General features: G+C 33.2%; 3 protein-coding genes across 6 annotated transcripts; 2 read left to right on the top strand and 1 right to left on the bottom strand.

Annotated features, from left to right (window-relative positions):
* The first annotated feature begins 524 nt into the window (after positions 1-524).
* Positions 525-1,310, top strand: LOC115717576 (uncharacterized mitochondrial protein AtMg00810-like). Its single transcript, XM_030646561.1, has one exon. It carries the CDS (start codon positions 525-527, stop codon positions 1,308-1,310), a length of 786 nt encoding a protein of 261 aa, XP_030502421.1.
* Positions 1,311-9,924: 8,614 nt separating this feature from the next.
* On the top strand, positions 9,925-17,048 carry LOC115715715 (mitogen-activated protein kinase kinase kinase YODA). Of its 4 annotated transcripts, none has more exons than XM_061115382.1 (13): positions 9,925-10,244; positions 10,506-10,776; positions 11,219-12,006; positions 12,155-12,901; positions 12,988-13,075; positions 13,196-13,258; positions 13,508-13,668; positions 13,789-13,864; positions 14,183-14,239; positions 14,339-14,446; positions 15,138-15,377; positions 15,658-15,749; positions 15,870-17,048. In XM_061115382.1, the coding sequence occupies exons 3-13, from the start codon at positions 11,459-11,461 to the stop codon at positions 16,381-16,383; spliced, it is 2,694 nt and encodes an 897-aa protein (XP_060971365.1). In that variant the 5' UTR covers positions 9,925-10,244; positions 10,506-10,776; positions 11,219-11,458; the 3' UTR covers positions 16,384-17,048. The 4 variants fall into 4 exon arrangements, with proteins under 4 accessions (XP_060971365.1, XP_030500238.2, XP_030500237.2 ...); XM_030644378.2 differs by having other exon boundaries at positions 10,506-10,580; XM_030644377.2 differs by lacking the exon at positions 10,506-10,776.
* A 722-nt stretch (positions 17,049-17,770) lies between these two features.
* LOC115716082 (short-chain dehydrogenase TIC 32, chloroplastic) lies at positions 17,771-20,160 on the bottom strand. Its single transcript, XM_030644794.2, has 8 exons — positions 20,001-20,160; positions 19,635-19,866; positions 19,400-19,479; positions 19,158-19,311; positions 18,750-18,828; positions 18,549-18,633; positions 18,366-18,412; positions 17,771-18,075 (listed from the first exon to the last, which is right to left on the bottom strand). The coding sequence occupies exons 1-8, from the start codon at positions 20,104-20,106 to the stop codon at positions 17,902-17,904; spliced, it is 957 nt and encodes a 318-aa protein (XP_030500654.2). The 5' UTR covers positions 20,107-20,160; the 3' UTR covers positions 17,771-17,901.
* Positions 20,161-21,229: the final 1,069 nt, after the last annotated feature.

The raw sequence follows: 21,229 nt of genomic DNA on the forward strand, positions 1-21,229 counted from the left end.
TCACTCATTGGCTTAAAGCCATGGATACTGAGACACAGGCATTAGAAAAAATATCACAAATGGATCATCACCAAATTACCACCTGGGCAAAAAGCCATAGGTTGTAAATGGTTATATAAGGTTAAATATGACCAATTTGGGGTTGTAGATCGATTCAAAGCTCGTCTAGTAGCCAAAGGCTACAACCAACGACAAGGACTTGACTAATCCCAAACATATGCCCCAGTTGCCAAGTTCAACACCCTTAAAAATTTTCTTGCACTTGCTGCAATGAACAATTGGAATGTTCACCAATTAGACATTCATAATGCATTCCTATATGGAGACCTTGAAGAAGAAGTTTACATGAAACTCCCTCCAGGATATACTGCTCCCCCGACTCTGTTTGCCTCTTAAAAAAGAGCATATATGGCCTAAAGCAAGCCTCTAGGAAATGGTACTCAAAACTGAGCACCACACTACTCACAGATGGCTTCTCACAATCATCATCTGATAATTCATTATTCACTAAAAAAACACAAAACATGTTCATTGATGTGTTAATATATGTAGATGACATTGTTGTAGCAAAAAACAATGACCATGTCATATCCACTTTTAAGCTTTCTCTTAATAGCAAATTCAAATTAAGAGACATTGGTTCTCTAAGATTCTTCCTAGGCTTTGAACTAGGCCGCATCAGTAAAGGGATATCTATTTCTCAACGCTGTTTCACTTTACAATTGCTAAAAGATACGAGTACTCTAGGTGCTAAACCAACATCCTCTCCCATGGAATGCAACCTCAAACTCATCAAGGATAAAGGGGTATTACTAACTGATCCTACTGCCTATCAAAGCTTGATTGGCAAATTAATATATCTCACCATTACACGGCCTGATATCACTTATGATGTCAATCATTTGAGTCAGTTTCTACAAACACCTCGTGTCCCTCATCTTCAAGCCACCAACAGAGTATTACAATACCTCAAAAGCACCCCAGGACAAAGGCTGTTCTTCCCTGCCAACACCTCCCCAACAGTCTCAGCCTATGCAGAAACTAGCTTATCTCAAGCTAATGTACTGGTTTCCTTTTTTGCTGATGCTGACTGGGCGGCATGCCAGGATACCAGACGATCTGTTTTAGGCTTTTGTGTTTTCCTTAGCCAATCTCTCATCTCTTGGAAATCCAAAAAGCAACAAGTCGTCTCTCATTCTTCTGCTGAAGCCGAGTATCGTGCAATGGAAAACACAACATTAGAAGTTACTTGGATCCTTGCCCTTTTTCAAGACTTTGGCATCTCTCCCAAAATCCCATCAATGCTCTAGGGTGACAACACAGCTGCCATTCATATTAGCAAAAACACTGTCTATCATGAACGAACGAAACATGTCGAGATAGATTGCCACTTTATTCGAGAAAGCAAGGCTCCCTCAAACTTCTACACGTATCTTCACAACAGAATTTAGCAGACATTTTTACCAAAGCACTAATGCCTTCTCCTTTTTCCAACATTGTATCCAAGTTGGGTGTCATATATATTTACACTCCAACTTGAGGGGGGCTATTAGAAATTAGAATTAGTGTTGTTTATTTTCTGTTTTATTTTTTTATTATTATTTTTGTTATGAAGTTGGTTAAGGCTGAGCTGACACAAGTTAATTGTTCTAACTAACTTGATCACCTCCTCAGCCAATATAAACCATCTTAGCCACTGTACTCATAATTCAATTCAATTCAGTGGAAATATATTCAAGCTTTTCTCTCTCCCTCATTTTCTCTCATTATATAATAGTATAATTCCTTATCGCTTATTTATATTTAATCACTTTAATTAGGATTGTTAATCCATAAACTAATCTCATGATATTACAATTATCCCCTCCTTATAAAAATTTCGTCCTGAAATTTACCTGAACAACTCAGAGTATTTCTGCCTCATATCAAATTCTAACTCCCAAGTCACCTCTTTGACCTTAGTGTTCCTCTATAACACTTTTACTAATACTAGTATCTATGATCTTGGCATCTCAATACAAATGCTTCCAAAAAAGTTAAAGATCTGATCTTCTTAAAAAAATTTAAAGATATGATGCACAACTACTACACGGAGGAAGAATTTGAAGCAAAATGGTTAGATGTCATTGATAGGCTTTAACTAACAGATAATAAATGGTGCCAAATAACATTTGATACAAAAAAACAGTGGACAGAAACTTATTTAAGGGGTTCATTCGTCGCATGAATGAGAACGACAAAACGTTGTGAATTGATCAACTCCGCTCTAAAAAGGTTTTTAGAGAAGAATTATTTCTTGCGTGAATTTTTCACAACCATAGATATGACAGTCTCAATCTCAGGCACAATGAGACTGCAAATGACTTTAAAAGCAAATGCACTCGACCTCACCCACCTAATCTTACATGCTTGACCACATACTATAACCAATGTGTTGAATTCTACACAAGAAATATGTACCATAAAGTTGTTGATCAGCTTGATTTGGAGAATAATTATTATATCTTAGGTCAAGAGGACGAAGGAGAGTGGCAAATATTCAATATTGGAAAGTTTCAGCATCTGAAAGTACAGTACCAAGTTCATTACTTTGAAGGCCAATGAGCACTACAGTGTAGTTGCATGCTATATGAAAGTCAGGGGTGCCCTTGTAGACATTTTTGGGCTACAATGAAAAGATTAAACATTAGAAGAATTCCTAATACTCTTCTCATAAAACGATAGAGCAAAACTGCAAAGACAAATCTCCACCTATATTTTAACCAGACAGCACCACAACAACAACACATTTATGAGATGGCTAGGTTTGGATCCCGCACTTCATTAGCTTATAACTTGACTTTCTATGCAGCAAAATTAGAGAATTCGTACAACCATGCAAAGGAAGAGATTGAACGACTAACACTAATGTTTAAGGAAGAATTTGAGTTGAGCTCTAATCTGGAAGGAGAGACGCCACAACCTGGAAGATTTCGTAACAATCCCAACATTATTAAAGACCCAAAAGTTGTGAGAACCAAGGGTACTGGAAATACAAGGGAAGGACCAAACGAGGAGCAAATCTCAAGAAACTCAAGATATTATTGTATTTATCGCTCATCAACCCATGATTATCGTCGGTGCCAACCCATCATCAGAATAATGGATCTCAAGGACCACAATCTACCAACAATCAAGCAATTTCTGACTCATTAAATGACAACACCAATGAGTATTTTTTGGACCCGCCTGCCTCAATACAAAAGTCATACTATAGTGAATCTGTTATAAATATTAATAATTATGTGGATGCCCAAATCTTTTATTTATTACCATTAATTGTAATCAATATTCCTCTTTTTCTTAGTTTCTTAATATTTCACTCTTGTATTTGTATAAATAGGGGTTCACTCCATTGGAATAAACAACTCACAAATTCTCATTCACTTTCTCTTTCTCTCTTCATCTTCTTCTTCTTTCTTCTCATCTACTTTATATTATTTTATATTTTATAACACGTTATCAGCACGAGTCTCTGCCCAAGCTTCAAGCATGAGTCTCTGCCCAAGTCCCAATGTAAGTATCTTGTTAAAGTTCTTGAATTGTTTCAAAGTCAAAATACACTAAATATATATTTATATATATATTCCTCTGACTGAAACAATTTCAAGAATCATTTGGTTTCTTTTTTTATTTTTATCTATATATCTATATATTATATATGTATGTATATATTTTTATATATTTATTATTGATTTCATATATATATATATTATGTTCTTATCATTCATAATATTTACAACATATGTGTGTCTATGATATGATAGAGAAAATCTATATAAATTATACATATATCCAGAAGATTATGTATCATCGATAAAATATTGCATATATCCTAAAGATTATGCATCATCGATAAAATATTGCATATATCCTGAAGATTATGCATCATCGATAAAAAAAAATTGCATATATCCTGAAGATTATGCATCGTCGATAAAATATTGCATATATCCTGATGATTATGCGTCCTCAATAAAGTCTTGCATATATCCTGAAGATTATGCAAACGTAATATTCATTATATAGTTGATGGATATATAATGAAAGAGATGAATACATATTTATATATATGTTCTTGTATTCTTTGAGGACAATGAAAAGTAATCTAATATCAATATAGATTTTGACAAACATTTCCTGAAGTAAATGTTTTATATTTGTCAAAAAAAATGATTGTATTTATGTGAATACAACTAAAGAATCATTAAAAATGATTATTATTAATGCAATTTTATAGAGGGTTTTGAATACCTAAAAAGAATGTTAAGAAAATTGCATTGAAACATCAAAGTATAAGAATAACAGTGAGCATGACTAATGTTATTTAAATACATGAGACATGTATTTATTTTTCATCATTCCATGCAGAGAATGATACGAATTGAATTCAACTACTTTTAAAGATTGTTTGTATTAGTCATGTTACTATACATTGTTATGACTTGCAATATTGGAAATTATTGCATGTGACATATATTAAAGATCAAATTTTGCATACATCTTGGAGATTATGCAAAAAATTGTATTCATATATTCTTTGAAATATTGTTAAAGAAATTGCTGAGTAATTTCTTTTTATATATGAACAAGTAATAAATTTTTAAGAAATTTATAATAATGTTCTACTTGTTCAACATCATTCCCCGAAGTGAATGTAATGATTTTAAACAATCGATGGCATTATTTACTCAAATTTTTCCAGAAGAAAGTGGAAACAACCAAAAGATGAGATACCACACACAATTAAAGTGTATAAAATCTATATATCATGTGTGGAATTGAATAATAGTAGTCGCGTACCTGTAGTACGGACACACTTATAATCAAGATAAAAGTATATTTGATTATTGAATAGAATGTGAATTGTACAAACTTATTGTACATTTGAAATATTTAAATATCATTCCCTAAAGAGAATGAATAGACATGAAATTCTATTTCAAAGAATATAGATTTCACATATATTGGCAATGCCAAAAGTAAATTAATATATACATATTTTATTATTTCTTGAAATCAATAGTTTCAAACTATTGTTGGTACATGATATGTATATATATAGTTACTATATAATTCAGTTTGCATATTCCCAGAAGTGAATATATAACTTACTAATATTTGTTAGTAATCCAATATAATCAAAGTGATAAAGAATCACAAAATGATTATTTGAAAAGCTTCCTGAAGAAGTCTTACATACAATTGCTACTTGGAGTAGTAAAATATATTTGTATGTACCTAGATGTATAACTTTTATCTAGTTATAAAAGTGATAAGAAATAACTTATTATATGTACTGGTTGTACATTTAAATATATAATATATCAAGTCATGATAATTAGACTGATGAATAGTCTATTAATAAATTAGACGACTTGTTAAAAAGATACCAGGAAAAATGAATGATATATTATGGTTATATCTATTTGACCATTACAATAACATGATGAAGTTGTCATGTATCTTTTAAATTATACACATCATTGAATTGATGATAGTGATTCCTGAAGAAATATAAAATTTGATAAACATAGTAGTGACTCCTGAAGAGCGTATATGTTTTGGAGAATAATATGATTATATTATTCGTGTATATAAAAATGAAACTTGTAATGATTATGTTGTAATGAATTTACATTGCCTTTTGAAAGTTTCATTGAAATACAAATTATAGTGAACATGAAGTTCATGAATTGAATTTTTTGACATGATCAATCATATGCAATAAATTGTCAAAGAATTTGACTAAATTTTGTTGAAGAACCAGAAAATTCTTCTCATTGTTAATTTATAAGGCTCAAAAGAAGAATGTGCATATATTTGCACATAGAAAATATTTAAATTATATTTCTTTAACAATCTTGAGCCATTGTTAGATTTTTATTGCATAGTTTCTTATCGATGTGATAAGATTATATGATCATGCATTTACAAAATGTGTAAATTTATGTATTTCTAATTATACACGTATGACTCATTCTTAGAAATGAATTAAGTTCATAAGGATTGAACTTGAAACTGAAGTTTATTGAACCTGAAGTTCAATATCATATAGTATATATGAGTTTAAATAAATATTGATTCATTGTGATATATTGAAATCCCTACAGGTATATTAATATTATTAGATATCACAATTTTTAAAAATTCTCTCGATCAGGGGGAGAGAAGCAGTTGGGATCGATGATAATTTTTGAAAAATGATCCTTGCACAAAGTATATAAGAACAATATAGTTCAAAATGATATATACCAACTGCAAATCAATATTATTCAAAGTTGAGTTAGAATGAGTTGAAAACGCCTGAAGCGTAAATGAACAATATAGAAATTATTAGTAAATGTTCATTTGATTTGCCCTGAAATTGTTAAATCTAGAGGTACTCATGGAGATACCTTAATGTTATAAAGTATTAAAATGATAACCGTGATGAAAACGGTACTTGAAGAGACTCCCAAAAGAAGTTAGACATAACACTTCTAATCATAATTGAATCCCTGAAGTGATTCTATATAGGTACCTATAAATGGTAAACATATTTGAAAAATATGTAATTTAAAGAGATCTCTAAAAGTTATGTCAATATGGGAGGAAATTATCATTTATTGAAATTTTTGTCGACAATAAATATTGAATGTGTGCATATGCAATAAACTAACATGAGATAGCAAGGATCATTGTATTAGATTTGTCGAGAATCATCGACATACATTTTGTTTTTGGCCAAAATATTATGACGTAGTCCAGGCAAATTTACTCACATAAAGTGAAGTAAGACCTGTAGGGTGTGCAAATAAATATTTCTAATGAGAACTTTGCATATATGTATTTGTACATAATGAATTGTTGTACAAAGTTTGCATAGACATGAGATTGATTGAAGTAAGGCTTAAATATTGAGAAAATATAATCATGATTTGATTATAGCCTGGAAAATATTTTATGAGGATTTATAAGCGTCACATAAATGTTGCAACAAAAGATTATTCATTTGGAGCTCCTAATATAGTGAGAATTTGAAATAACCCTTATCTAAAAATTCTAAAAGAATTTAATACATGTCTTAAGTGATATAAATTCTAAGTCGCGCGCACTATATGACAAAGATCTTTGTATGAAATAAAGACATGTAAGTAAATTATTGTTTGAAAAATATGTATGGTTGTCTATGCAGTATAAATACGTAAATTATACGTTGTGATAGACTCTTGAAGAGTTTTTGATTAATTGAAGAACAAACTTTTATTTCTTTTGTATTTCGAGAAATATTAATGTATAAAGTTTGTTCATTGGTATTGAAGTCCTGAAGTACTTCATATGTATCAAGAATTATAGATATATGATCATTTATTAAGATCATACAACAAGATGGAACAAATATATGGTCTTGGAGTACCATCATTGTCACAAATAAAAATTTATAGTACCATTAATGTGTTATGTTCATATCTACTTGAAATTTTAAATTTTAGTATGAACAAAGTTGTGTACACACATGAATGATACAATTAGTTGGATAAAGATTAATGTTCCACGAACCCCTCATCTATAAGAAGTCCATACATACTCTGGAAGAGTTATAGAAAATATATGATCAAAGATTATATATGGTGATATTTTAAAAGTGATAACAATAATCTTATGAGATCTATTATCACCAAAAGAATTATGGATCATATGTGCATGAGGGGGAGACATATTCATGTTGCACTCTTTTTCCCTTAGCTTAGGTTTTGTCCCACTGGGTTTTCCTGGCAAGGTTTTTAACGAGGCAACTTGCAAATAGTTATGAATATGAAATATATATTGTACTCTTTTTCCTTAGCTCAGATTTTGTCCCACTGGGTTTTTCTGGCAAGGTTTTTAACGAGGCAACTGTAAATCATGTTAACATACTTGCATTTTATGAAGCAAGTAGAAAATGTGTGTGAGTGAGATCATTGACATAGCATATTCGAGAAACATATAGATTGCACTCAATAAAGAAGTATCAACCCAAGCAATTCTCTATGGATAATATTACTTGCATCGCTCAACTAAAAGGTGGTACATTGAAGGAGATAGAGTTAGAACACATTTCACGAAATTCTTCTTTATACGCTTCAAGAAAATGCATATTGGTGTTCAACATATTCAATCAAGTGTCAATCTTGCAAACTTATTCACAAAGTTATTACCAACATCAACATTTGAGAAGACGGCAGACAAGATCGAAATTCGTCGATTAGAAGATCTCCACAAATGCCTAAATGAGGGGGAGTTAGTTTACACTATACTCTTTTTCTTTGATCAAGTTTTCAGCAAGATTTTTAATAAGGCAGTTATTATGGACATCCAATGGGGAGTGTTATAAATATTAATAATTATGTGGATGCCCAAATCTTTTATTTATTACCATTAATTGTAATCAATATTCCTCTTTTTCTTAGTTTCTTAATATTTCACTCTTGTATTTGTATAAATAGGGGTTCACCCCATTGGAATAAACAACTCAGAAATTCTCATTCACTTTCTCTTTCTCTCTTCTTCTTCTTCTTTCTTCTCATCTACTTTATATTATTTTATATTTTATAACAGAATCATATTATTAGCTATTTTTTCCATTAATATTTTAACTTTTATGACACTAATCACTACTTCAAAAATCCTAATTTTATTTATTTCATGTTATGCTTGAGGTATTTAAGGTAATTATCTCATCTTGAACAAATCTTAAAATTATTATTGTAAAAATATTTAAAAAAATTGATAAGCAGTGTAAAAATTCCTAAAATCAGCTACCTGTAGATATATTTTTTTAAAAAAAATTGTGAATTATAAATATGTAGTATTAATGAGTTTTTAAATGATTTTAGCGTAGTATGTTTTTGACACTATAATTATTGGAGAATTGAATGTTGAATACTTGGCATGATATAGCTTTGAATAAAAGCAACCCTGCCTTGTTTTTATACATTATTCTTTCTCAACTCACTCAAATCAATGCTAAAGACCCCAGCAGCACCCTACTCCCACTTCCCAAATCCCCATTAACCTCACTCTTCACAAAATCTTTTTCATATACCAAACCCAAAAACCAAAAACATGTATGGTTTTAGATTGAGACAATTGAATGGATAACTAATTTATAAAAAAAATTAAAAGTATACTTATATTTTATTGGGAAGACATATAGCTCATAACCCCACATCCAAATAATAATAATAATAATAATGGAAAAAACACATGGCCCATGTGATTTTTAGTGTTTAATCATGTTGTTTTTTCTTTTTAAAATATTTGTCAATGGAAAATAACACAATAAGATTTTTTTTTTTTTATTTGTAAATTTAATTGCCAATTTTGTTTAAAGAAAATGAATTTATTTATTATTGTCGATTCCTTTGGTTGATATAACATATTGTTATTTATCTATCTGTTTGTTTTTAATAAAAATATGAAAATCATTGTATTATTGGGGTCTCTAAATCTAATTGTAATCCAAACTAAAAGGTATAATTTAAAATAAACAATTACCGCCAGTAATAAATATTAATAATTATTAACAATTTTTTCTTTATTTATCACACGTGATTCATGCTATTGTTTAATAGTTTTTCCTGAGTAATATTAAATTGAGAAAAGAAAATTAAACAAAATATAAAATATGTTTAATTTCACTTTCTTTAATTGAAATTATATTTAATTTGACTATTAATTTAAGAGTTTAGTTACAACTTATCATAATATAAAATTACTTAAAATCGTTACTGAAAAACACAAAAAAAATTGACCCTTAATTAGATGAGTGAGCTCAAATACTCCACTTCAGGTCAACGGAAAGAAAAAAAAATCGTCATTGATTATTGTTAAAAAGTAAATTATTAAAAAAAAAAAGAAAAAGAAAATGTGAAATAATTATTTAAAAAAAATGAAAAAGAAAAAAAAAATGGAGTTCGTTCAGTTTGAGACAACACAATGTGTTTTTAACTCAGATATACTCTCTTTGTGTCGTCCTATGCGATTCTATTCTCAAAATTCCGCTGCAAAAAAAAGAATCCATTTTTGAATCAAATCATCTCTTACATTTTTCGATTTTCTAGGGTTCTGATTTTTTTTGGGCAGGGGTTTGCTCTGCAATTTCAGTCATTTTTCAACTCGGATTTACGCTCGAGAGTGGGTAAACCGAGTTGGGCTCAGTTGTGATTTTCCCCAGCAATCGAGTATGCTTACTCTCTTTCTCTCTGAATATATTTATGTTGATTCTTATTTTTTATTTTTACTGAAGATTGTTGAAATCACGTTAAGTTAGTTGATTCTTTAGTTCGGTTAAACAGATGTATTTTTTTTAGATCTGTATAAATATAGCTGGCATGAGCAATATGGGATCGTAAACTCTTGTTTGGTTTCCTAGAAAATTAAAAAGATGGTAGGTGTTTGAGTATGGGTTAATATTATTAAATTTAGTGGATGGTTTGTTTCAGTGTAGTCAAAGCTGACGAAGGATCTTGTTATTGAGTTGAATTGGAAGATGTTGAGCTGAGCTTTAATTTGTAAAGGTAGTCAGTGATTTTTGGTTTAAAAATAATAGACGTACGTGAAAATTGTTAAATCAGACTACTTCGAGGTAGAAGGAGTATGAGGTTCTTCTATAAAGTAGCCGAAGTAAGCATTATGTTAAATGATATGTTGAAATTTTGGAGCTGGTTGGTCTAAATTTTATACCAAGTTCACTATGTCTTTAATTTTGAGAAGGTATGTCAATGTTAGATTTGTTTTATCCTATATTTTCAGCACACATTTTTAAGTGTTTTTCTTCCTTAGCTCATAAAACTTGTTGCCTTCTTTCCTACATACATACATGTCTTATCTTGTTTGAGTTCTGGTTGCCCATTGATAAACAAGTGCAAGCTTACTAAGAGTAAATACATCCCTGCAAACAGTTAAAAAAAAATCACAAACTTCGCCTCTCCGTGTAGTCTTGGAAATTAATGTACATAAGAATTCGTGTGTGTGTGTCTAAGTATATATTAATACCACTTTGAGCGTATCCTTCAGGAAAGGCTTTCAGGGGTGTTTTCATTACATGAGCTTTGATCCAACTTACTTTTGGAATTTAATGATTAAATCATTGCATAAAGATTTTAGATAAATGTACAAAACAACAGATTTTTTTATTTTTTCTTTTTCACTACAGGTTTTATGTGCTGTATTGATTGTGGAGCTATCCCATTTTCCATATCACATTCTAGAGTTGGTACTTATGGCTTAATTGGGGTTCCCATTTGGTGAGAGTCGTAAGCAATGAAAACTTCTAGTGGTCTTGGAAGCTATATGAGTTCAGAAACTGATTGCTTACCCTATGTAATGTGATACTTGAAAATGGGTATACTTTAAAAAGTACTTGCCTGCTAACTGTAAAGCTTTAGTAAGAAAGATGCCTTCGTGGTGGGGGAAGTCGTCATCCAAAGAAGCAAAGAAGAAAACAAGCAAGGAAAGTTTCATTGAATCATTACATCGGAAATTTAGGAGCCCGTCTGATGGTAGAGTCAACAATAGAACAGAGGTTTCTCGAAGACGTTGCAGTGACACAATTTCTGAAATAGGATCTCGATCACCCCTGGAATCTAGATCTCCCTCACCTTCTAAACAAGTACCAAGGTCTCAAAGTTTTGCCGACAGACCTCATGCTCAGCCTCTTCCGCTCCCAGGCCTTCATCTTGCTACTGTTGGTCGCACAGATTCTGGAATTAACTTATCACCAAGATGCGAGAAGGGCTCTAAGCCAGCATCATTTCTTCTCCCAACGCCAAAATGTTTGCAGAGCAGGCCCAGTCCCTCTGATTTAGATGGTGATTTGGTCACTGGTTCAGTGTCTAGTGAAAGCTCAGGTGAAAGTGATGAGCCAGTTGACTCACGTCAACGTAGTCCTCAGGCAACTGACTATGACAATGGAAATAGGGTTGTTGCAGGAAGTCCTCCCAGGTTAGATAGATTTTATTTTGTTCATGATAATCTAAATATTGCTTTTCTTGTCTTCGAATTGATTTACATGTTTACTGCTTTATTATTATTTTTTCACTTTGCTTTACCCCTACCAATTATAATGAATCTTTTTGGGTTATTTCTGAAGTGTGATGCCCAAGGATCAAACCCCTAATGTTTTCCAAATAAGCCCAAGGGAAGTAAGAAAACCAGCTAACCTCCCTACCAATAATCATATTTTGTCCACATCTCCGAAACGAAGGCCTTTAAGCAATCATGTGCCGAATCTACTGGTTCCTTATAATGGTGGTTTCTGCAGTGCTCCAGACAGCTCCTTGTCAAGTCCTTCTAGAAGTCCAATGAGAGCATTTGGCTCTGACCAAGTAGTCAACTCTGCCTTTTGGGCAGGGAAGCCATATGGCCCATTTCCAGATGTTACTTTAGCTGGATCTGGCCATTGCTCAAGTCCTGGTTCAGGTCATAATTCTGGGCATAATTCTATGGGGGGAGACATGTCCGCACAATTTTTTTTGCAACAAAGCAGGGGTAGCCCTGAGTACTCCCCTGTACCCAGTCCTAGAATGACTAGCCCTGGCCCAGGCTCAAGAATTCATAGTGGTACTGTAACACCTATCCATCCAAGAGCAGGAGGGATGCCCTGTGATTCTCAGACAAGCTGGCCTGATGATGGCAAACAACAAAGTCACCGTTTGCCTCTTCCTCCTGGGACAATCTCTAATCCTCCCCATTTTTCTACTAATTCAGCAGCAACATCTCCTTCTGTGCCACGAAGTCCAGGTAGGGCAGAGAATCCTGCAAGCCCTGGTTCTCGCTGGAAGAAAGGAAAGCTGATAGGTAGAGGCACATTTGGGCATGTTTATGTTGGTTTTAACAGGTTTGTCTGTTCTCATTTAAGACTGCTTTTTTGTTTATTGAAAGTTGAGTTTCTGCATTTGTGATTCATTGTATGAACTTGTTTAGCGAGAGTGGAGACATGTGTGCAATGAAGGAGGTTACATTGTTTTCAGATGATGCAAAGTCTAAGGAAAGTGCTAAGCAATTAATGCAGGTAACTTTTCTGTGAGATTGTGACCATTATATTAGTCTAACTATGTAGTTAACTTCTTATTTGAATTTGCATGGATATGGTAAACTCACGAACAAGTTCATAAATTTGGTGTTTGGACAGGAAATTACTCTACTAAGCCGTTTAAGGCACCCGAACATTGTGCAGTATTATGGATCTGACGCAGTAAGTGTTTTATCTTTGATCTGAGACATTACTAACTATTATAGTCAAACTTGTTATTAGTAATCTTGTGTTTGGTTATGAAATTTGGAAATGACCTGTTCCTTAAATATTTCGAGAGCTAATTTATTAATTCATATTCAGTAGCTACTGGCTCACAAGTATCAGACACTTTCAGCACCAAATAATGGTTTTTCTATTAATCTAACAACATGTTACTTTGGATTAGTTAATGAATTATTCCTTGAACAGGTGGGTGACAAATTATACATATACTTGGAGTATGTATCGGGGGGGTCGATCTATAAATTGCTCCGGGATTATGGGCAATTTGGTGAACTGGCAATTCGTAGTTATACTCAACAGATTTTGTCAGGCCTTGCATATTTACATGCTAAAAATACAGTTCACAGGTGAATTAAGTTAATCATTCTTATACGAATAATCTGAACTTCTGAAGTTATGTGTATTCAACAGCTGCATCTATAAAGTTAACAAGCTAACTGGGTCTACAAATGTTTATCTTTGTACAGGGACATCAAAGGAGCAAATATACTTGTAGACCCAAATGGCCGTGTTAAGTTGGCAGACTTTGGGATGGCAAAGCATGTTAGTTCTATCAGAATCTTATTCTTACAAGTGGTTTAAAAGTATTGTTTTTAGGAACTTATTACATATATTAAATGGTACATTATGGTTGCATGACAACCATGGTAACTCGTATTCAGCAAACAAAAATGTACAATGCATATGTAACTTTTTCAGTTAGTATATTCATGTACACAATCAAAATGTGATTAAGTAATTCTGTATACTAATATGACCATATGCTGATTAAGAAAATATCCATTATAAATCAAATCAGGCTTGACTGTAATGGTTGAGGCTGCATGATGATCTTGTTTCTTACTCCGATGTGCTGTGCAGATCACTGGTCAGTCAGCATTATCATTCAAGGGAAGCCCCTACTGGATGGCACCTGAGGTAAAAATCTTATGAAGTTATTTTTGCTGCTTGTCTTGATATTCTTTCATTGTGTATGATCTTGATTCTATTTCATCCTTCTTCCTGCCTTTCTCCCAGGTAATAAAGAATTCAACTGGCTGCAACCTTGCTGTGGATATTTGGAGCCTTGGATGCACTGTTTTGGAAATGGCTACTACAAAACCACCCTGGAGCCAGTATGAAGGAGTCAGTATTTTAGATTACAGTTATATGCCTCAAATATTTTCTATGAATTCAATATTGAGATTTGTTCATGTTCAAAGTGAGCTTGATCAAGCTTTCTCAACTTTGTTTTGTTGAGTGAGGATGGAAAAGAAGTATCAAAACCTATGTTTTTGTGAATTGTTGAAAACCCATGCCTCAATTAATCAAAGGCAATTTGTAATGTTTCAAAACCCACTTAGGCTTAGCTCTCAAATCTAGAACCTTTTATTTAGCTGTTTTAACATTTGCCTCAGGCTTTTTATATATTTTTCAAATGTTTTTTCAAAGATTTTTGTTTCTAATGTGTTTTTTTTCTTTTAATTACAAAACTGAGTAAAAAAATCAAAGTAAAATAGACATGTAGAAGTAAAAGTGTAGTTGTTTTTCTTCTATTCATTCTAGTTCTGTACTAGGCTACTAAGTTTCATGTTTTTCCTTCTTTTTGGTCTTTTGAACTACTGGTGCCGTGTTATTTTATTTTTTTCCTTCTTATTGACTAGGGTTGTGAATTAATTCTTATAAACGTATGGTTAATAATTGAGAAAATTGCTTTGAATCCCAATAATAATCTCTTTGGACCTTGGGTGTGATCTAGTAATATTTCACTACACTTACAGAGTAGAACACTATCCTTCTTTTCTTATTTGTTATATTTGCATATTGTGGTCTGCAGGTAGCTGCTATGTTTAAGATTGGTAATAGCAAGGAGCTTCCAGCAATTCCAGATACCTTATCACAGGATGGAAAGGAATTTATATTACAATGCTTGCAACGAAATCCAATTAATCGTCCTTCAGCTGCTGAACTTTTGAATCACCCTTTTGTGAAATATGCTGCACCTTTGGAAAGATCTATTTTGAGTCCCAAGGCCTCAGATCCCTCCCCTGCAGTAACAAGTGGAGTAAAAGCTTTGGTATGTATGAACTGAGAATGTCAAATTAATATATTGTTTTGTAGGTACTAGGTAGTACCTTTCTTCTCAATTGTTCAAGTTTTGATGATATCATAATAAAACATTTGTTCCTGTCTAAATTCTGTGCACCCTCCATTTATGAGTAAAGTAGTGGATGAAATATGTTAGACACTCGTGTGCATATTTATTTTAATGTAGGTTCCTATTGGGCCTTGCATTTCAATCTTTTTTATTTATGCCTCATATATTCACTTATTGCTGTCTTGTTTGCCATTTGCAGGGAATTGGGGAAGCTAGAAATTTATCCCCATTGGAATCAGAGAGACTTGCAGTTCATTCTTCGAGAGTACTGAAAACTGCTCACCATTGCAGGTTTCTCTCTCTCTCTCTCTCTCTCTCTCTCTCTCTCTCTCTCTCTCTCTCTCTCTCTCTCTAAATTGATGATGATGATAAAAACTTACTTTTGTGGTCTGATTATTTCCTGAAATCCAGTGAGATCCATATTCCACGAAATGTATCGTGCCCTGTCTCACCCATTGGAAGCCCTTTATTGAACTCAAGATCACCACAGCACCTTAGTGGAAGGATGTCTCCGTCTCCTATCTCTAGTCCACGGACCACTTCAGGCTCTTCCACACCCCTAACTGGCGGCAGTGGTTCCATTCCATTTGGTCACCTAAAACAGTCGGTAAATTTGCAAGAGGGTTTTGGAGGCATGCCAAAGCCTTTAACCAGCCACTATATTAATGGTCCCTCTTATCATGATTCCAGTCATGATATCTTCCGAGGGATGCAACCAGGATCACACATGTTTTCAGAACTTTTGCCCTGTGAAAATGAGGTTCTGGGACTGCAATTTCCGAGGCATGGTCATGGAGAGTACGATGGACAGTCAGTTTTGGCTGATCGTGTATCTCGACAGCTTTTGAGAGATAATGCTAAAATTAACCCATCACTGGACTTGAGTTGCAGCTCTCCTTTGCCCAGTCACACAAATTGTGTCTAACATGAGGCATTTTTTCAAGGACCCAATCTATGAGAGTGAGTACATCCAAGTCTTTAAGACTATTTTTGGTTCTACAGGATCAATTCATTCATCATGTTAAATTGCCAAAGAAGCTAATTTGTACAATAAGGACCTGAAATGGAAGAACTGTGAATAAGGTCTAACAGTTGGAAAGTGGAAAAAGAAATACTGTTAAGGCTGACTTATTTCACCTATCTTAAGGCTGCCTTCCTGGCTAGTAAGAAATCTTGTGCTGGGTGATATGAGGCTTTTCCTGCTCTTACGAAGTTCGCCGTTCGGAGTGTCATCTCACGTTTTACTGAACCAAGGTACTAAAAGATTTGATTTTGCCTAGGAACTTTCCTCCATAACAAAAAGGATTCATGGCTGTGAGAACTGTATATTTGTTTAGATCATGGTATAGAAAAAAGAAATACAATTTTTTTCCCCTTTTGGGTCTGAAACTGCTGTACAGAAGATGGAAAACTGAATTTGGGTCCGGAGATGGAACAAAAAGCACTAAGCCATTATTGAGTGAGGCTGCCCCTTTTGATTTATTAGCCGGCGGCTCAAATGTAACTTTGTCTACTCTTTACCACCTAATTTGTTGTATGTAACATCATTCTTCACTTCAATGGAATGAAGATTCTAATTCCAAGGTCCCATATTTTTAAGATTTGCTTGTTGCCTTGAATAAGACTAGCATTTGACCCTGTGGCATGCAGATTGAAAATTTTTCCAGGAAAATAGACGGCCAATAATATCAAACTCCGGGTAGTCTGGTAGTGTTGTGTATTTTCTCCTTTGGCTTTTACCCTTTCATGTCTTACAATTGGGACTTTATCAAAGGAGAAAATTACATACCTTTGAAAGTCAATGCACATTTTAATCTTTTTCATCCATGGTATTTTGAGAGCCTTTCTATTCATCCCGAACACGAGCACAGGGGAGGCTGTTTCAATTGGGATGTAAAGCATTTTTTTGGTATTTTATTTTGCTTATGAAGTGCTACTACACCAACACCACCCTTTTTTGAATATTACAAATTTCATTTTTCTATTAACATTCATTATCCAACCCAAGCCTGTAAAATACTATTCACATCAATAAATATTACTAAAGGCTTGTTTAGAAAGTTACGGTAATTGTATAATTTGATATATTTGTTTGATCGTATAATTACACTATAATTGTATATAGAAAGTAATTGAGGAATTTCAATTCTGATGCCTTCATGAAAATTGAGTGTAATTATTAAAAAAATTCCATTTCAATTATTAACTATTAAAAAAAATATTATTTTCTTATGTAATTATTAAATATTTTGCTAAATAAAATATTAGGAATTCATTTGTAATTATCACTTCATATTCAAACACACTATGAATTTTAATATATAATATGATTATAATTACCACCTTAGTATTGGAATTCGGATTGCATTGGTTCCATAATGTTGATATAAAATTGAATGTTGAGCACTACTTTTTGATGCATTTACAGTGAATAGTCCAACTTTTATACATTACTATGTTTGTTAATCAAATCTGAGCTGAAGTTCCAAAGTTTGGTTGCCAAATTGGGATCATTAGCTTGTGAACTTGCTTCTGCTATGTTACTGTCTGCAAAATAGTAACCGCCCTTCCCTTTCACTTCTGAATGTAATGCCACATAGCACGTGGTTGCCGCCCCCTACTCACACCATTTCAACAAATAATAAGCAATGATTTACATATACACAAATTACACACATTCTATAATACATGTATATCTATGTTCTCTATCTGAATAAGCCTCCAAATAAGGCTTATTTATACTAATACCGAAACATGTATCTTTGTTTACTTCTCTTTCATCAAGGTGATTTAATCAAATTTTGCAGATGTATGTATGGATGGACACACACAAGACTAATGCACTTAAAGAGACAGACAGGGCAAGTCATGAGAAGCATTGACATCTCAGTAGTATCAGTTAGTTACCTGCTGAATATTTTTCATAAAATATTTACCAACTAGGCTGGCAAGAGCTGCATCAAATTTAAAAGAAAAAAACCAACATTAGTTACTCAAGGCTACAAACTCAGATGCTAGTGACATATAAATGAGATGCAAATAATAACACTAAACATTGAACAGAGGGAATAGGCATAAAAAAGTTGTTACCACTGACAAAGCTGTGATGACGGAAAAGATTGGTGTAAATTGCTCCTGGATGCAGTGAATTTGCGGTCAGCTGTGCCCCTTCTTCCTGTTTAGAGGGACAAAAAACTAATGGGTAGAGGAAGGCCAACTGTACTTTGATTATCAAATAAAAACTGATCAAGTATGCTCAGTTGTTTTTTCAACAGTGAACTAGAGTCCTACCTTCAGCCTTCGAGCAAGCTCATTCATGTGCAAAACATTGGCAAGTTTTGACTGGCCATATGCAGATAGACAGTTATACCTGTCAAGTTAACAGATTCAATCATTTAATTCTGAAAGAACAAGCTTATCTAGTTCCTTAATGGATTATGCTTTTTTTATGCTCCATATCCCTTTTTTTAAGCTAGGTTCCTTACACCTATATATTTAAGGAGCACAAAACTACAACAACTGCTATGTGGGTACCTACGAAGATTCGAACCTCAGATACCCGATTGCTTGAGCAACCAAAGTATGACTCAGATCAAATTAAAGCACTTAGTTTATCATAAAGGTAAGAACTTTTCAAACACAAAGAAACACAACAAAAGTAAACCATACTCTATCTCAAATGACTATTCTAAATGGTACCCTGATTGATCATTGATTTTGTCAAAACGAATCCCTTCTTTGTAAGAGAATTTATGGCGGCGGGATGAGACGTTCAGGATCCTTCCTTCTCTCTTACATTCTAGTGCTGTTCTTCTCATGGTCTCCAACAAAAGATTTGTCATAAGAAAATGGCCTGCAGAATGAGAAGAACATCAGATGAACTTGTTCTGTCATTATTTTTGGATATAATTTTCAATAGGAGTAAAAAGAATGTACCCTACCTATGTGGTTGGTTGCAAATTGTAGTTCTATTTTATCTTTGGAAAGCATGAATGGCGTTGCCATGATTCCAGCATTATTACTTGAAACAAGAAAAATCAGTGTCTGTAAAGAAATCTTTCTCAAATGGCAAATTTCATTACCCTCTAACAGAAAATATATTAAAAAAGCTTACACAAAGCCCAAATGAGAGACACAACAATACAACTCAGTCAAATTGAACCCATTTTATCTTACATGAGAATGTTCAATGGAAGACCAGAGGAATTGAATTCTGTGGCAAATTTTCTCACTGAGGCGATTGAGCTTAAATCCAACTCCATGGCATTAACTTTTGCACAAGGGTTTTCCTTAATTATTGTACCTTGGACCTCATTACCAGCAGCTCTGTTCCTAACTGCCATAACCACATGGACACCACGTAATGCAAGAACTCGGGCAGTTTCAAACCCAATACCACTTGATGCTCCTGCAATATATATTCAACCCAAAAATATATACAAACTTAAATTTAAGTATCAGTGAATATGAATTAATTTGTTTATTAGTCTGATAAGGAAATTGAACCAGTTACTTATAAATAAATAAATAAAAAAGGTTAACCTGTAACAATGGCAGTGAGGCCAGAGCCATCAATCCCTTCAGTTACTTGTTCAGCTGTGGAAGAGGCCGAAAACCCAGATAAATCATTTCTCTCAAACCACCACATCTCTCACTCTCTCTTCTTCTCTTTCTTCTTGCACTATCCCTACTATTTTTATTTGGCTAATTAGTATTTTTACTCCAAACTTTAAGATATAATAAATCATGTCCCCTCAACTTTTCTGGCTGATAAAGATTTAAAGACTTTTGTCCAATTTCATTCAATTTTGTACTAAATCATGCTCCCTGGACTTTGATATCTACTAAATCATGTCCCTCAAACTTTGACATTTGTCAAATTATGTCCCCTAAATTTTCATCTATGCTAGACTTTTCTTATTAAAATTAGACAAAAGTCTTTAAATTAAACAATCTCAATAGTTTAAGGATAATTTTTAACGGTCTTCAAAATTTAGGGAGCATGATTTAGTACAAAACTCGGGGGTAATTAACCTTTTTATTTTTAAATATACTTTTAGAAATTTACCTAGTAGACCATAAATGGTCGTTTGGGTATATCTTTTCTAAAATTTTTAGTTTATTCCTTTTAATAATCGCTTACTGTTAGATATTAGATGTATATTAGTTGTAAAAGAATTAGATATTTAGTAAATATTTAGTAGATATTTAGTCTCCTAGCTTTGTATATAAATATGTATTATTCTATGAAATCGAACGAATCACTATTTTCTACATGGTATCAAAGCATTGTGATTCAAAATTCGAAATTCGAAATTAGGGTTCTTCAAAAAAAAAAAAAAAAAAAGCAAAAATTAGGGTTTGAGTTTAGGGTTATTTTTCGGAAACCCTATTTGGAGTGCGAATTTAGTCTCACCGCCCACTCAGCCCTGTTGCCCAGCCGTCGATCTACGAAACCCCGAAGTCCGGTCGCCGGATTCCTCGCGCGTGGGGCTCACGCGCCGCCTGAAGTTTCTGCCCGTCACGCGCCGGCGCGTGGAGGCGCGTGTGACGGCGCCTTCGACAGCGTTCTTTTGCCGATTCTCTACTGGGTTCTTCTAAGCCCACTCACATCTGTTCTAGGTTGTAATTCGGTATTTGTTTGTCTTCTTCGTGTTTGGGTGTTCATTCTTTGGTGTTCTTTTGTTCTTTTTCTCTGTCCTTTGTGTTTGCTTTTGAGATTATGGCAGAGATAAGATCAGATTCAAAATCAGTTGTTGTTTCTGATGTTA

Source organism: Cannabis sativa, chromosome 5, assembly GCF_029168945.1.
Source record: "Cannabis sativa cultivar Pink pepper isolate KNU-18-1 chromosome 5, ASM2916894v1, whole genome shotgun sequence".
In the NCBI taxonomy this organism is placed as follows: Eukaryota; Viridiplantae; Streptophyta; class Magnoliopsida; order Rosales; family Cannabaceae; genus Cannabis; species Cannabis sativa.

What these genes read in the sequence shown, in the direction of transcription:
- LOC115715715 (XM_061115382.1), top strand. Translation starts at nt 11,459, where the DNA reads ATGCCTTCGTGGTGGGGGAAGTCGTCATCCAAAGAAGCAAAGAAGAAA. An exon ending in GTTGCAGGAAGTCCTCCCAG is followed by an intron (nt 12,007 to 12,154) that starts GTTAGATAGATT and finishes TTATTTCTGAAG; the next exon opens with TGTGATGCCCAAGGATCAAA. An exon ending in CAAGTGGAGTAAAAGCTTTG is followed by an intron (nt 15,378 to 15,657) that starts GTATGTATGAAC and finishes TGCCATTTGCAG; the next exon opens with GGAATTGGGGAAGCTAGAAA.
- LOC115717576 (XM_030646561.1), top strand. Translation starts at nt 525, where the DNA reads ATGTTCATTGATGTGTTAATATATGTAGATGACATTGTTGTAGCAAAA.
- LOC115716082 (XM_030644794.2), bottom strand. Translation starts at nt 20,106, where the DNA reads ATGTGGTGGTTTGAGAGAAATGATTTATCTGGGTTTTCGGCCTCTTCC. An exon ending in CTTCCATTGAACATTCTCAT is followed by an intron (nt 19,480 to 19,634) that starts GTAAGATAAAAT and finishes TCTTGTTTCAAG; the next exon opens with TAATAATGCTGGAATCATGG. An exon ending in AGCTTGCTCGAAGGCTGAAG is followed by an intron (nt 18,634 to 18,749) that starts GTAGGACTCTAG and finishes CCCTCTAAACAG; the next exon opens with GAAGAAGGGGCACAGCTGAC.